This window comes from Podarcis tiliguerta, assembly GCF_965153285.1.
Source record: "Podarcis tiliguerta genome assembly, chromosome: 14".
NCBI lineage: Eukaryota > Metazoa > Chordata > Lepidosauria > Squamata > Lacertidae > Podarcis > Podarcis tiliguerta.
In genome coordinates, this window is record NC_139547.1 from 14,759,497 (window position 1) to 14,776,304 (window position 16,808).

Genomic DNA, 16,808 nt, shown 5'->3' on the forward strand with positions numbered 1-16,808 from the left:
TCTCATGTTGCAAAAGGCAGACAACAGAAATGGAATACTTGTGTGTCCAGCTGTTATCAACAGGAGCAAGTAAGTCATCTGTCTTCTTTAAAACATCTTAAAAGATTTCTTAGCTGCTAACAGCATTTTCCGTTGTCATGATTTTGTAGTATCAGAAGCAATGCTCTCAGTGTCTTATGAAGAAGTGGCAATGGAACTGTATATATACGGACTATGTAAAAAATAGAACTGAGTGTACTTTGTCCTGATAAATCTTAGATACCAGAGCAAGCTTTTAGGGAAATTACTAGTAAGACAAATACATGAAGCAATCAAGTGAAAGAGGATGCAATAGCGGTTTTCTCCTGAAGAGTTTGGCAATTTAACTGAATCATCAGACTCACTACAAAACTACAGAACAGGAGAAACGAGGGCTGCATATCAACATTTAAAATGCCATGTTAATGACAGAAATTCTAGCTCACATACACATGAACCCTTCCCACCCCTACTGTTTTATTCCCATAGCATGAAAGATAGTTGCTTTGCTTATGTAATGACCATAAAAATTTATGCATACCACTTTCTTCATAGATCTTTTGCTTTCAGTGCGAACAGAGAATACAAGTAGCAAAGGAGGACGCAGCAGCCGAGGTTACTGCAACCTGTTTCTTTAAAGGATATCCTGGCTGAAAGGATTTTTATCGATTCTCTTCGATACCTGCATCTTAAAAATAGTAAGGACTGGAATTCTGGAAGAGGGAACAGTCGCTGGTGAAATTACTTTACAATTCAAGGGAAAGGCAGAGGAGGACAGGTCAATGACCAAGGAAAGACGATCTACTGAAGACGGATTTTTTTCATTATGTTGTTCGTGAGTACCCAGAACACTGCACTATAATGCACAAATGGATATTGACATGGATCCTGCCAACTTTGCTCTACAGATCATACTTTTACATTATCTTCCTCGTGGGCGCTATATCATTCGCTTGCAATGACATGACCCCAGAGCAAATGGCTACAAATGCAAACTGTTCTTCCCCTGAGCGACATACCAGGAGTTATGATTATATGGAAGGGGGGAATGTAAGAGTAAGAAGACTTTTCTGTCGAACTCAGTGGTATATCAAGATTGATAAGAGAGGCAAGATAAAAGGAGTATTGGAGCGTAACAGCAACTACAGTAAGTAATCTCTCTTCTGCAATATGAATGGATAGTTTTGTATCTCTATGTACTGTCAGATTTTCTTCTTCTTAATGTAACTTGTGGTGCTCTAGTTCTTTTAAAGCATACTGACTATGCCTTCCTAATAATGTGGCAGGACATTTGGTACTGATTTTGAAATACGTCATTTTCAAGAATACGTTTCCAATATGTTGTAGATCTGCTAATGTATTACTGGCAGCTGGCAACTATTAACAGAAAAAGACTATTATAACAAGTGAATTAAGGTTGTTAAGTATTAAAAGTCTCAAACCACAAAGCTCTATGCTCATAAAATTATTATGAAATATTAAAGAATGCCTGTAGTATACACCCTACCTGTAAGTATAATGTCTTAACACCACAGGAAAACTTATCCACACCTCAAATTGAAGCAGAGACAATGATGAATGATACCTTGCAAAAACTAGTCTGCAAAACTAGCCTTGCAAAAAAAACCTTTGCCAAACCTGGAATGAAGACTAATTTCTTTCAGGGTCCTTTTTCACCACAATGATAATAAAATGTAACAGTATTTTCTTCTGTCGCGCCATCCATGATTTTTATCTATTTAGCTTAATAGGGAAGGCAACCTATTTTTAAAACCTGCAGGAGATTGTTAAATGCCAATTTTGATGTTGACACACATCTCTGGAAAGATTTTTCATCCGAGAGTATTTTAATAGCATTATATATAGATAGTATGTGTTTATTGTGCACAGGTAAGTACTGTAAATATATTAAAAACAATTTAACAATAATAAACAATATATTTCAATGCTGATGATAATGGTAAAGAGTAGATCACCAATTCTTGTACTTAATTGTGGTATAGCACATGCTGTCTTGGGAAATAGAGATCTGATCTACTCAATTCTCTAAGTACTTATGAGAAACATTCATCATGGTCTGTGATTCACCTTCTTTTAATGTTGATGTCTGTATTAGTCCATTTTAATCTTGCAGGCAGGCAGTTGGAATAGACCAAATATCAATGTAAGGACATAAAAACAAACCTAGAGGTATTTTCCGGACCCTACTACAAGCAGGGACCCACTGATATGCCAAATTCAAGTAAACAAAACAAGAAGATACCAGTATGTTCCATAGAGAACAGAGTAAAATTTCTCCCCAATTTCTGCAATGCTGAAAAAGAGAGCCATGCTTGTGTTTTATCTCTACATTTGTTGCCTCCTACATTTCTGGATGGGTTTCTAGCACCTCACACTGACCAACAGTGATAGAAACAAACTTTTATTAGGTTAGCTAATGGTTCAGTTTATCATATTTAAGATATGTTTTAGGTCTTTGTTTCACACAATCTTGATTTTGGTATATAGGCTAATGCTTTTAAATGAATAAAGCAATCTTGTTGGATGTGGGATTAGAAGTTACAGGAACAAAAAAATGTATATACCTTTTGCATAAGTTTGGGAATATAACATGTAACTAAGACTATCTTAGGTACATTGCATTTAAATGTACTTACATGTACAGCATTGTATTATATATCCTTCTGAAAACTGCTATACAGTTAACACACAAATAACTGAAAAAAGAAGACTGAATTTTCATCTATGCCTCAACCATCTCATGTAGCAGGAGAAACCTCTATCACACCTAACTTTATGAGTAATACTCAATTAAACTGATTGAATTTATGTTCTTTCAACATGCTGAAGCAATCATATTGAGTTCAATATATCCAATCCAGAATTAGTGTTCTGAACTGAGGACCCTCATTTCAGCACTCTGCAGGTGCTCCAAATGGCATAGGAAGATCCCATATAAGCAGGCTTTTCACTTTATAAGTTAGGGTATCTCTGTGCATGTAGTACTAATAATACTAATGTATAAAGCTGTACAGGTCCACTGAAAAAAAATGGGGAAGTCCTTACACATGTGGCTGTCTGTCTATGAACTGGAATTACTGGATAATCAAATTGCCAATTTATGCGGGTGAGGGTCTTAGGTACATTAATCTGAAACAAATACTTTTGAGATGACCTCTCCGTATGCCAATGTATCTTGTGAAAGCCACAAAATCATGTCACTGAATATTCACACCATCACATTCTATTAAACCCAGATGCCTACATTCTTCCTTCTCTAAAATGAGCAGAAAACAGAAATCACTGAAGAGCAGTTGAATTCTAATTTGTTTCTACGCCAACTCCAAGTAATACAGAACAAAAGAGAGTACTGGAAATATGCATGCATAAGACCAATTTCAAGAGAGAGAGGAGGTAAAATATGTAAAGGCTAGAAAATGGATATTACTAAGTGGACAATTTTTCCTCTGCTGTAGGTGTTGCAATGAAAAAGAGGCATGTGCCACTAAAGCTACAGCCTGTGAGAAACAAATGGGGGCAGAGCTGTTAAATGCTGCTCCACTTCTCTCTATAAACCAACTCCTGTGTCTTTGCTAATCTCACACCATGCAATTGCACTTAGGGACTAACTAGATGTTTGTAAATATGTGCCATGGTGCCCCAGCCCTTGATCATTTAAAAGAAAACCAGATGAAGGAGTGTCTAATCCTTCCCTCGCCCTCTGTTTCTCTACCCAAAATCTCTGCCCATGGCTTTCCCCTTGTAGGGTTGAAAGAACATGTACTTTTCCATTCATTTTTCCTTGTCCGCCATGTCTTTCTAGATTGTGAGCCTCAGGGTTGGGACTGCCTTAGGATACTGTAGTGTTAGAAAAGGTTCCAGTTGTTGTCTAGTCGTGTCCGACTCTTCATGGACCAGAGCAAGCCAGGCACTCCTGTCTTCCACTGCCTCCCACAGTTTGGTCAAACACATGTTGGTAGCTTCGAGAACACTGTCCAACCATCTCGTCCTCTGTCGTCCCCTTCTCCTTGTGCCCTCCATCTTTCCCAACATCAGAGAGTCTTCTCTTCTCATGCGGTGGCCAAAGTATTGGAGCCTCAGCTTCAGGATCTGTCCTTCCAGTGAGCACTCAGGGCTGATTTCCTTAAGAATGGATAGGTTTGATCTTCTTGCAGTCCATGGGACTCTCAAGAGTCTCCTCCAGCACTATAATTCAAAAGCATCAATTCTTCGGCTCTCACTTCCATACATCACTACTGGGAAAACCATAGCTTTAACTATATGGACCTTTGTCGGCAAGGTGATGTCTCTGCTTTTTAAGATGCTGTCTGGGTTTGTCATTGCAAAGTTCCAGTAAGATCAACCAAAATTATCAAGGGGATGGAGCGACTCCCCTATGAAGAAAGGCTGCAGAGTCTAGGTGTTTTTAGTTTAGAGAAAAGGTGAGTAAGTGGTGACATGATAGAAGTTTATAGAATTATGCATAGCATGGAGAAAGTGGATACAGAAAAGTTCTTCTCCCTCTCGCCTAAAAATATACCTTGTGGGCATCCCATAAAGCTGAATGTTGGGAGATTTGAGACAGTCAAAGGAAAGCACTTCTTCATGCTGTGCATAGTTAAACTATGAAACTTTCTCCCACACAAGGCAGTGATGCCCACAAACTTGCAAGTCTTTAAAAGAGGATTAGGCAAACGCACGGAGGAGAGGGTTATTGATGGCTGCTAGCCAGGATGGCTATGCTCTGTCTCCATAGTTAAAGGTGCAACGCTTCTGAATGCCAGCTGCCGGAAACCACAGGAGGAGAAAGTCCTCTTGTGCTCCAATCCTGTTAATATGGGTCTAAAGGAGCGGGTGGCGCTGTTGTCTAAACCACTTAGCCTCTTGGGCTTGCTGATCATAAGGTCAGCAGTTTGAATCCCTGCAATGGAGTGAGTCCCGCTGCTCTGTCCCAGCTCCTGGCAACCTAGCAGTTTGAAAGCACACCAGTGAAAGTAGATAAATAGGTACCACTGCAGCGGGAAGGTAAACTGTGAGAACAGGATGTTGGGTTAGATGGGCCATTGGCTTGATCCAGTAGGCTTTTTTATATTCTTAGTACTGATTCTGTAAGCCACTCTGAGAGTAAAGGGTGGCATAGGACATAAATACCTTAAAGTAGTTGTACATCTGAATTTTGAGGGGTTTCAGTATGAGAGAGAGAGAGAGAGAAAGAGAGAGAGAGAATATCTATTTGATGACAACAATATGGAGTGGAAAAACACTGGGTGGGTAAAGGGCTAGGTAGCCCCTCAATTCACTGCTCAAAATTCCCACTGCTTTGTTTTTACAAAAACCAAAGATGGGTCCTTGCAATATGTGCTTGTGCAAAAATGGAGTTAGTCCCTTAGTTTGAAAACCATGAAGGTTTCTAGCTACCAAATCTCTAACATTCTACTATTTGCTGTAATAGTGAGGGAAATAATTTTGCTGGTTTCAACCCAAGCTACACAAACATATACGGTTTTATAGGATGGCTCATTATTTATAGTCTGATGAAATATCTATTCCCCACTCTCCAGTCCACTTCTTCTGAAACAGCTACAACTGAAGCTTCTTGCCCAATAAGTAAGGTGGATTTCCATCCCAACTTTAAAGAAAAACAACGATGAGTGATTTGTCTCCTGTTTCCACTACTGTGCAACCATTTTGCCTGCCTTTCAGTTGTCAGACCTCAACCATCCCCTAGAATTCTGCTGCTAAAATATCTGTGATCCACTTCGTGGACTTTTCTGATTAAAAGCGATACAGAAATACTTGACACGAAACGAAATATTTCGCCAATCTCATCATTCAGAACATGTGGCACCACTCATTAAAACCCTATGGGGGTTTTTTATCCACACCTCTCTTCAGTCCAGGCATGCCTAAGAAGTCGGCATTCTTACACTGGAAACCCTCTTTGGCTTCTCATCTACCCTTGCTCTTTCTATTCTCCACATCTTCTATTGTCAGCTCCCCAAAGGTTCTTTGCATGCCACACACTCTCCTTTGCTGCCCCTTATGCTTGTAATTCTCTCTGAGAACACCTAGATCAGGAGTGGTAATTGTGGTGCCTTCCAAATGTTGCTGGACTACAACCCCTATCAGCCCAAACCAGCATGGCAATTTTTAGGGGATGGTGGGAGTTGTAGGCGACAGTGTCTGCAGGACACTACTTTGGCTACCTTTGAACTAGATTATACTACTTCAAGGGACACGGGTGGCGCTGTGGGTTAAACCACAGAGCCTAGGACTTGCTGATCAGAAGGTCGGCGGTTCGAATCCCTGCGACGGGGTGAGCTCCCATTGCTCAGTCCCTGCTCCTGCCAACCTAGCAGTTCAAAAGCACGTCAAAGTGCAAGTAGATAAATAGGTACTGCTCCGGCAGGAAGGTAAACGGTGTTTCCGTGCGCTGCTCTGGTTTACCAGAAGTGGCTTAGTCATGCTGGCCACATGACCCAGAAGCTGTACGCCGGCTCCCTCAGCCAGTAAAGCGAGATGAGCGCCGCAACCCCAGAGTTGGTCACGACTGGACCTAATGGTCAGGGGTCCCTTTACATTTACCTTTATACTACTTCAAATCCCTTCTTCAAAACCCATCTCATCCATGAGAATTTCCCCTTTGTTCCCAGCGAAACTAAGCCTGAATATATGCAACTAAACTTGTGTATTTATTTCCTGTTCCACCTGTCTCCATGTTCCTCCTCTTCCTTTCCTGTTGCTCCCATTGAAATTTAGCTTGTAGGCTCATAGGAACAGGGACCTGTCTTTTTCTTTTTTTATGCATACTGACAGTTCTATGTTAATAATACGCTAAACAAATTTGAGGACTCTCGATAACATTTTCTAGAGAGCTGGTTTCCCCCATTTCCATATACTATGTAGTTTGCTTCCCTGAATCACCTAGAGATTCTTTTCCGCTTATATGTTTGCAAAACTCTGTGGTTCATGTGTATTACTCTGTTTAGAGAAACATGCCAAAGGGCCAGGTCTTTTTGCCCTTTCCAACCATATTAGTCTATGGCAGGCATGTCCAACAGGTAGATGGTGGTATGAAGTTTAGTGACCGCCTTTGGCCTCCCCTAAAAAAAGCTCCATGGCGACCTGGAAGTAACGGAGCATGGTACTTCCGGGTTTCGCTGCTCGCGCATGCACAGACGCTCAAAAAGACGTTGTGCGCATGCGCGGAAGCAGCAAATTGTGACCTGGCAGACACGGGTTGCGTTTGCTTCAGGATGCGAATGGGGCTCTGGAACGGATCCCGTTTGCATTCCGAGGTACCACTGTACATTCTTAAGTAAATTCTTTACAAAACTATATGAACTGCATTTAGCTCTGTCCTACTGTGAAGGTCCCAGTGCTAAACACAGTGTCAGCCTCATTCAAAAGACTTATTCTGGTGTGTCTGACGGTAGCACTGGCAGAACATCTCTGCAGGTCTAATAAAATATAAACTGTGTGTGCTATGCTGGTTCAGTTCTTGATACACCTTGTTCTATGGGTGTATTTAACATTTGCACCTGACTTCCAGATACTTAAAATAGTAATTTTGAAAGTTTCACTAAGTTGTATCAAAACAACCCCTTATACATATATTTTCTATTTTTTTGGTTATGGCTTCAGATAATCTCATTTGCACACCACATACCCCACTTGTCTTAAAAGAGGCATGAACAGCTTGTGACCCACTAAGCTGGAAACCAGCTACTTGGTCAGGTATGGCAGCTCATGGATGACTCTAATTTTGATTGGTTGCTTGAGCCTGCAGAAGCATGTGGGTTGTGCCTATCGGGATACAGTACATGGCTGGTGGGCTGCATTCTTTCAGCTAACAGGTTACAAGTTGTGCAGGCCTAGATGAGAACAGGGCTGATGGCAGCTGCCCCTATTTAACCCCTCCTTAGGGGCAGCCCTGCTCTGATATACAAACCAAATTCATCTGATAGTCAGAAAGTATTACAAGACGTAAGACGAACCTCCGCTTAAAGAGTCAGATGCTGGAGAAGAAGCCAAACTTCGACCATTTGCTCTGTCACTTATTAAAAAAAAATCACTTTAAATTTCTTAGGCTAATCTGGAGGCTTCTGAGAAGTATCTGCTATTAGAAATTTTGCTAGCTCAAGTCATCTAGGGCAGTTTATAGAAATCAATTTGCCTGCTTCAACCTTGTATTTCAAATGAATAGGGGGCAAAAGTGTGACATCATCTCTATCAGCATGTCTGGATTTTCTCATGATTAACATTACAGATTTCCAAAGCTGGAACATGTGGGGGATTTCTGTTTCCAGTTAGATCTGTGCTCTATAAAGCAGATTGCAAGAGTACAGAATAGCATGGAATTTACCCATGACAAAGCTATGTATTTTGGATTTCACACCAACATGAAAGTGCACGGTTTAAGCCACTAATATATAAAATGTGCATCAAGAGAGCATCCTTATTCGTATTTCATCTAGGTACTATACAAAACAGAAAGTAGGCAAAGTCAACTTTCTCTCAGATTGAATGCCCAAACCATCAATATGAACTGCCAAATAAAGAATGCTTAAAGTTCTTCCCTCTTTTCACATTAGTTAATGTAAGTATGTAACCATCTTAAGAATATAATGAAATAATAAGGAAAATGTCATGCAGATGAATAAAGCACTCATACTCTTTATGGGTTTTTATTCAAAACCTTATAAATCACAGAATAATGTAGCCTCCTGAAAAGAAAAGAAAAGAAGAAAAGCAAGTGGAAATTTCACTCAGCATGTTGATGATGTTCCCTTTGTTTTATTAATCTTAAAGGTAAAGGTAAAGGGACCTGTGACCGTTAGGTCCAGTCGCGGATGACTCTGGGGCTGCGGTGCTCATCTTGCTTTACTGGCTGAGGGAGCCGGCATGCAGCTTCCAGGTCATGTGGCCAGCATGACTAAGCTGCTTCTGGCAAACCAGAGTAGCACACAGAAACGCCGTTTACCTTCCCACCGGAGTGGTACCTATTTATCTACTTGCACTTTGACGTGCTTTCAAACTGCTAGGTTTGCAGGACCAGGAACCGAGCAATGGGAGCTCACCCCGTCGCGGGGATTCGAACCACTGACCTTCCGATCGGCAAGTCCTAGGCTCTGTGGTTTAACCCACAGCGCCACCCGCGTCCCCTGATACCATGTTACAACGGGCTAAACAATTACATCAATGGGGGTAAACAAAGCCCCCCTCCATTACTTTGTCTGAATGAGGGAGATGCGAAAGAAGGAGCACACCCCCATTTCTCTGTCGACCAGGCCTATGTTTCTGACATGCCTGTCCTGCATGGGAAGGGGGCATCAGCCCAGATTACCCAGCAAAGGGAACAAAATACCATTTCCACTCTCACCTGCCCATATCTGAACAAGATTGAAAAGGGGTATGTGGGGGGAGGGTGAAAATGTTTGTGCAATGCAACTTCATTCTCCAACGGGACCTAACGGTCAGGGATACTTTTACCTTTACCTTTACTTGATGCCTAAAAACAATCAAAGAAGCTACTTTGGCAATTAATTGGTAATTAAATAAAAAAGCAAACTGTGACACCCCATTAAGCTATACAAAGCCAGTCAAGTAGACCATCCCCACAGGCACCATACCTAGCTTGCTTTTGCTAGATGCCAAAGAATGCAAAACAAGTAAACTACCAAGCAATTAGCAAATCACATACATGACCAGGTTGCTGCATTCAGCTTATGTGGTGCAAGTCTGGTTTATTTGATATAACCATCTGCCCTAGCTATTGTTGTTGTTGTTTAGTCGTGTCCAACTCTTCATGACCCCATGGACCAGAGCATGCCAGGCAGTCGCGGAGCTCCATGCTCCAGCACCGGGGGGCGGAGAGCAGGCAGGGGCGTGGCTGGCGCATGTCCGGGGGTGTGGCACATGTCCTGGGGGTGTGGTGCACGTCCTGGAGGCGTGACGCGCCGCCCACAGGGCATGGTGCATATCCTGGGGACATGGCACCCAGTGTGTGTGGGGGCAGCCGCAATGGCACCCCACCAGGATCGTGATGCCGGGGGCAGTATGCTCCCCCACACGCCTCTTCGCCAGTGATGCCAGGCACTCCTGTTTTCCACTGCCTCCCTCAGTTTGGTCAAACTCATGCTGGTAGCTTTGAGAACACTGTCCAACCATCTCGTCCTCTGTCGTCCCCTTCTCCTTGTGCCCTCCATCTTTCCCAACATCAGGGTCTTTTCCAGGGAGTCTTCTCTTCTCATGAGGTGACCAAAGTATTGGAGCCTCAGCTTCAGGATATGTCCACCCAGTGAGCACTCAGGGCTGATTTCCTTCAGAATGGATAGGTTTGATATTCTAGCAGTCCATGGGACTGGACTATATAACAGCCCTACCTATATAACAGCTGATTCTCATAAACCACCCCACCGTGACCCAAATTGTGAGAGCTAGCATAAAGATTCAGAGCTTCAGCTGCCTGTTGGTGCTGCGGTACCAATGTGTTCCTCTTGTTGACTTCCCACACAAGATTTGTTGTACTGATTCTAGCCGCGCTCCACATTGCTTGGGTTTTTATTAGGCTACAGGAACAACATCCTTTATGGGCTACCCTTAAAGATGGTTTGGAAGCTGCAACTAGCACAGAATCCAGCAACTAGGCTACTGGTATGTTTGGTTGGACTCATATCATGTGGTCCTAAAGGATCTGCCTTGATTGCTCATTCACCACCAGCACCTGTTTAAGGTTCTGATATTGACATATAAAGCCCTAAATGAGGTGGGCCTCAAGTATCTGAAGGGGTAACTCATTTCATATCAACCTGTGGGGATGATTAACAGAGAAGGTCCTATTGACAATACTACAGACTTCTTTAGAATCACAGAATTGGAAGGGATCCAAATGTCATCTAGTCCAATCCCCTGTAATGCAGGAATTTCAACTAAAGCATACATAACAGGTGACTGTCATCTGCTAATTTAATGAACCTCATCCAAGCCATTCTTAAATAAGTTGAACAACAATGTCCATTTTTTCCAGGATGGTGAGAAACCATTAGTGAGCACTCTTTGGGTTTGGGTCAGCCAGCTAGCTACAAATCCACCTACCAGTTACCTCATCCAGCCCACATTTTACCATCATCTCTGCAAGAACATCATGGAGGACTTTGTCTTGAGATAGTCTGGAGCCCTCTAGCGCCATGCGTGGATAGGCAGGCCTCAAGTTTCAGTACCTTTCTCTTCCAGCAGGGGAACCAGCTTGAACTTGCTGCAGGTTAGTTTTGCATGTTGCTAGGCAGGAAGACAGACAGGTGTTGCAGGTGACTGTGGCAGCGCTCCCTCGCCATTCATGTCTTTTGGTCCAATGTACACCATGAGACAGCACTCCAGGCTTTCCCCTCAAACCTCCCCCACCAAACTCCCTCAAAAATGCCCCTCTTTAAAGTCCTGGTCACGAGAGATTTGCCTGTCAGATTTCTTCCTGTAGGGCTTGTATTAGAAGTGTAGCAGCCATGCCTTCCTTCCCCAACATGGAGGCGTAGTGATGGGAAAATAGAAATACGTAAGCCAAAGCTGGCAAATTGGCTTCTTCTTAGCAATTCTCAGTAATATGGCTGCAGGTTGGCTAGTTGTAGCTACTCAGTTTCCTTTTCACTATTTAGCTTTTGTGATGGAGGAGGGAAACTAAACTTCGCATCCCTTCGCAGAGGAAACTACATTTCCCAGTGTTCATTGCAGGGAACGAGTCAAATGGGTTGAGTCCCAAAGCTTGTCAAGGTTTCAGCTTTCACTGAATTGGTGTCACTGTTGTCGCTGCTCCAACAACCCATGTTCAGAACAGTTGCCATGATAAGATGGCGGCACCCATGATTATCAGACTTTGAAAAACTGGTATCACTGGATCATCAGTTTTGTTGAATTAAGGTGCAATTAATTGTTGCTGTTTTGAATTTTATTGTGATATCATATTCCTTAGTGGGTTGTGCAAGCCACTGTTCTGAATAATAGTTTTTTTTGGGGGGGGCAGAGTGCTGAGGATGTATTTATGGAACCAAAGGGTAGAGAAAATTGCCATCGTGGAATGCCCACTTTTCCAAAATGCATCTTGCACCATTGTGGTATAGCTTTTGGCATCAGGTTGAGACAATACCTCTTTAGTCAGCTCTTTTGGTGAATGGATGTTTCTCTGCCCACTGTATTGCTGCACCATTGTTGTGATTCTGTTTGGTTCTGCAGTTTTTAATCTAATGATTTTTAATGGATTGTATATTGTTTAAATTGTGGTTATTTATCTAACCCGCCCTGGGACCAGTCGGTGAAGGGTGGCCTGTATGTATAAAAAATGAATAGATAAATAATGTAGTTCAGCCAAATAGCATAGATAAATGATGGGGTTCAAATTTTTTTCTGGCAAGTGCACTCTTTTCCAGTTGCCAAGAATATGATGGATTGCACTCTGATGCTGGCCTTGCCGCAGTTTGATCCATAAGATAGGGGCACCCGTTAACTATATCTTGCATTGGTGGAAAAAATACTAAACAATCTCATGGAATTCAATAACATTTGAAATAAGTCTCTAACTTGTCTTTATTACATGGTTCAGCCTTGGAATATTTGACAACAGGTGTTTTTGAAAATGCACAGTGCAAATTCTCTTTCCCTCGCCTACTGGATAATACCAAACAGTTACCAGAGTAGAAGGCAAGCGTGTAAATAAATATAACAGGAAATGGCTTTCAGGCAAAGAGCCCTGGCAACTTTCATTTAGCACTGGAAGGATTAACGTTTTGTACTTCTCTAATGTTACATTTCAGCACTGATGTTCCCAGGTGTATATTTAGTGTTCATACATCATTATGCAGCAGATATAAATTAAGCTTTGAAATGATGAGCCATTTCAATAGCAACGGTGTCCTAATTCTTGGACTGGCACCAACAGGAATGCCTGCGTTTACTAGCTGAGCTTCTTCTTGGACATCGAGTTGGTGACTAGGGAATAAACTTGATGAATAATGGTACAGCAGGCCACCCAACAGCCAGAAGAAATCACTCTGCAGCTGACACAAATAACTGTTCTTCAGCTTGGGAACGAAGGGCAGAGTGAGAGCCAAAAAAACACTCCCATGAAAAAAGCGCTGATTGAAACAGATGTGAGACATAGGCTTGACCTCTCAAACCTATGCTTCGTTGCTCTTCTTTGTGCTTTCTCTTCTTTCTACTGCCATGTTTCAGACATAACAATGTTACACCTTCTGCCCAGATGCTCAGTCCACAACCTCTCCTCCTATACCTAACTTCAGTGCTTGTTAAACCACAGCTTCCTGTTAAATCCGAAGCATTTATTAGACTACAAGTTATGATATGAAACCAGAATCAGATCAGGCTGCAGTCCTAACTCCACTTTCCTGGGAGTAAGCCCCACTGAATTAAATAGGGCTCCCAATGGTTAAGACTCTGCTGTAAGATTGTTACATCTGAACCAAGCCAGTGTATAACATGAAGGTGCCTTCTCTACCCACATCCCATCATTTCTCATACAAATCTGAATATCGCACAAGCAATATAAGGGGTGTATTGTAATAGCTTGAGTGTGAGCTGTGATTTTGAGAATTCATTGGCAATGAATTCTGTGTGTAGTAGAGAGTCAAGTCACTTTTTCTCAGACTTAGCTCTCCATTTGCAAATACGGGGTAACAACACTTACAGGGCTGATTTAAGAATTACTGAGAGAATCTATATGGCGCTTTTTGAACACTCAAAAACTTTTACTATCAAATGTAAATATTATTGATAGCAAAGTCGTGAGATGAAATGGTTTAAAATGGTTTCTCTACATATCAGTATCAATTTGGTCTCTCTTTATTGCTTGCTTTGATTATTTAATTTCCCAGCTTTGTGATTTGCAACACTCCCAACTTTCAGTCTGCATCCATAATATAATGACATGTTGATGTGCATTCTAGGATGTATTAAAACAATTTTATTTGACCTGTCATATGGCAGTCTGGACAAATAAAAACAGATTTCATTCAATTGAAGAATTATATGCATTCTTACTTTTAATTATTGTTACCTAGTCCATACCAATAAAATCAATAGAATAAATAAATGGATGGTTGGTAACCAGAAATGGGAGACCTGCTTCACGACTGCAACTAACTGCAAATAACATTTTTTTGTCACTTGCCTGCTCTTTTTACAGAATTGTCACGCATATATGGCTATTTCTGGCAGTTATAAATGTCAGTATCTCTTTGGACTTTGTTCAGTTTCAGGGATCCCCTCCTAAAATATTAATATATATAAAAAAACTATCTTAATTTAGGAAAAATGATATGTACCCTACCTAAACTAGCAGGCTGCAATCCAGTACTGACTTGTTTGGGAGTAAGCCCAATTGCACTGTTAAATTAAAAAGTGAACAGAGGCCAGTTTCTATAGCTGCTGTACTATTAGCCTATGAAAGTTTCATAACACATGATATCATTTGTATGCCTGGAAAAACTTCTCTGTGTAACGAACGATGCTGAAAACTTGGAAATGGATATTCACAGATGTGGCTGACAATTGCACACACAATTCAAGAAAGGCAGTAAAAACAATAATGAAATCAATATGCCTTATTAATTTGTTATGATTCCAAGTTTGAAAGAAAAAAACCCACCCAAGTCAACTTGGTTATAACAGGATTGGTTGATTTACGTATAAGTCCTATATTATTATTATTATTATTATTATTATTATTATTATTATTATTATTATTATTATTATACCATCAGTTCTACCACCTCCTTTGGGCTGGAATGCAAAAGGCCCCATACTACTTGGAAAAGCTCCACCAGACAGCATATTAAGGATGCGGTTGAAGCAGTAAATATACCTTCTTTGCTGCCTTCACAGCCATTGAGCAGGTCCGATTATGAGCCCGTGCTTGATAGCATTTGACTGGAGTTTTCCTCCATTTGAGGTCAAGCTATCTTCTGGCTTACTTCATTGCCCCAAGCTTTGGCTCAATGGCATTTGCTTAATATTTTGCATAGGGCGAGGCCTCTAAATATAATGCGCCAAGATCTTCAGCTAATGTAATCTGATACAGCTCTATTCAAATCAATGCTCACACGTCAGGTTGTCATGATAGGAGTCTCTAGACTTATTGGGGAAATGACCGAAGCGTAAAAGCCACAAAAATGTCTGAAGTTAAACAGATGGTGCATCTGGGAAAAAGTTAAGCAGGGGTTCTATTTACACTTTTCAAGCTGCCGTTCATGCTTTCTCCTGAGGACAGTCAGCCGCAGCTCTTACTTGCCTTTCTAAAGTTTGCTAGAAGAGGTTTGATCTGGAGGGAGTGATAGTTGGAACAGATGAAGGGGGTGACAGTAATAATGACTGAGCTCTGATCATGCTGGGCACCCTGCAAGATCAGAGCCCAGACTGATTGTGGGTGTGGCTCTGATACCACACAGTCAACTTCCCATGAGCTGGAAGATTTCAAATGAGGTGTGGTATGGACATAGCCAAGGTTGGGGACAGATGCCCTCCCATCAAATAAAACAATAGAAACACTTAACTAACTGACCAATCACATCGGTCCTGCCACCCCCCCCCCCAGAAAAATCCTGGCCACACCCATGTATTTGGTCATCAGCATTGATTGGGGGTACATTTCATTATTATGCTGATGAAATTCAGCTCAATATTTCTTTAACTAAACATATGGGAGTTACCAGGGACGCGGGTGGCGCTGTGGGTTAAACCACAGAGCCTAGGGCTTGCCAATCAGAAGGTCGGCAGTTTGAATCCCCGTGAAGGGGTGAGCTCCCGTTGCTCGGTCCCTGCTCCTGCCAACCTAGCAGTTCGAATGCATGTCAAGTGCAAGTAGATAAATAAGTACCACTGTGGCGGGAAGGTAAATGGCATTTCTGTGCGCTGCTCTGGTTCGCCAGAAGTGGCTTAGTCATGCTGGCCACATGACCCGGAAGCTGTACGCCGGCTCCCTCAGCCAGTAAAGCGAGATGAGCACCACAACCCCAGAGTCAGCCACGACTGGACCTAATGATCAGGGGTCCCTTTACCTTTACGGGAGTTACCACCTCTTTCCTGAACCACTGTTTGGATGCTTTTAGTCAATAAGGTGCGAGGGAATGAAATAAGACTGAATCCAGGCAAGACAGCGATTACACTGGGGGTGGGAGGAATGCTCAGGTCTTGGACTATGTTAGTATGGTTGTGGTATTCCTACTTGGAGCCCAGGGATGCTCCCTGGGCTCATCTTTGCTCCAGGATAAACAAGAAATAATGCTTGCCAGTGCTGTATAGCACCAGTTGCATTTGTTACATAGGCTCTTCCCCTTCTCAGGAAGAGGTATCCTGCCATGCCAAATCTTGGTTTTGTAGCCTCCAGGACTGACATACCTGTAGTCCATATGTTTCTATTCCCATCATCCCTACGATGGTTAGAGATGTTGGGAATTTTAGCACAAAACACCTGGAAGTGACAAAGTTGGGGAAGGATAGACCAGTATAATGCATTCTAGGGTTGTTGTCAAAGATGACTTGGTTTTGGTTAGTGCAAAATGCTAGAGTACATCTCCTAATAAGCATTTGGAGACATGAGCATATTCAAGTGCTGATTTGCACTGGCTACTAACTATTTGCTCCTGGGCCCAGTTCTGGTTTTAACCCTTATAGCCCCTCATGACATGGGACTATAAGGGTTATTATTATTATTATTATTATTATTATTATTATTAGGCCCTGCTCTGTTTACTTCCCGCATAAGGGATTAGACCCGTGGGTCCCCA

At 42.0% G+C, this 16,808-nt stretch overlaps 2 protein-coding genes across 5 annotated transcripts in view; one reads left to right on the forward strand and one right to left on the reverse strand.

Moving 5' to 3' along the window:
* Positions 1–16,808, reverse strand: part of FAM227B (family with sequence similarity 227 member B) — a 106,910-nt gene that overhangs the window by 40,036 nt on the left and 50,066 nt on the right. The gene's annotated exons all lie outside the window — the stretch shown is intronic.
* The window catches only part of FGF7 (fibroblast growth factor 7), a 55,826-nt gene that overhangs the window by 11,559 nt on the left and 27,459 nt on the right, over positions 1–16,808 (forward strand). The window contains exon 2 of the mRNA XM_083412341.1: positions 574–1,165. Within this exon, the coding sequence (XP_083268467.1) occupies positions 880–1,165 (286 nt within the window). The 5' untranslated portion in view covers positions 574–879. The remainder of the gene's footprint in view (positions 1–573; positions 1,166–16,808) is intronic.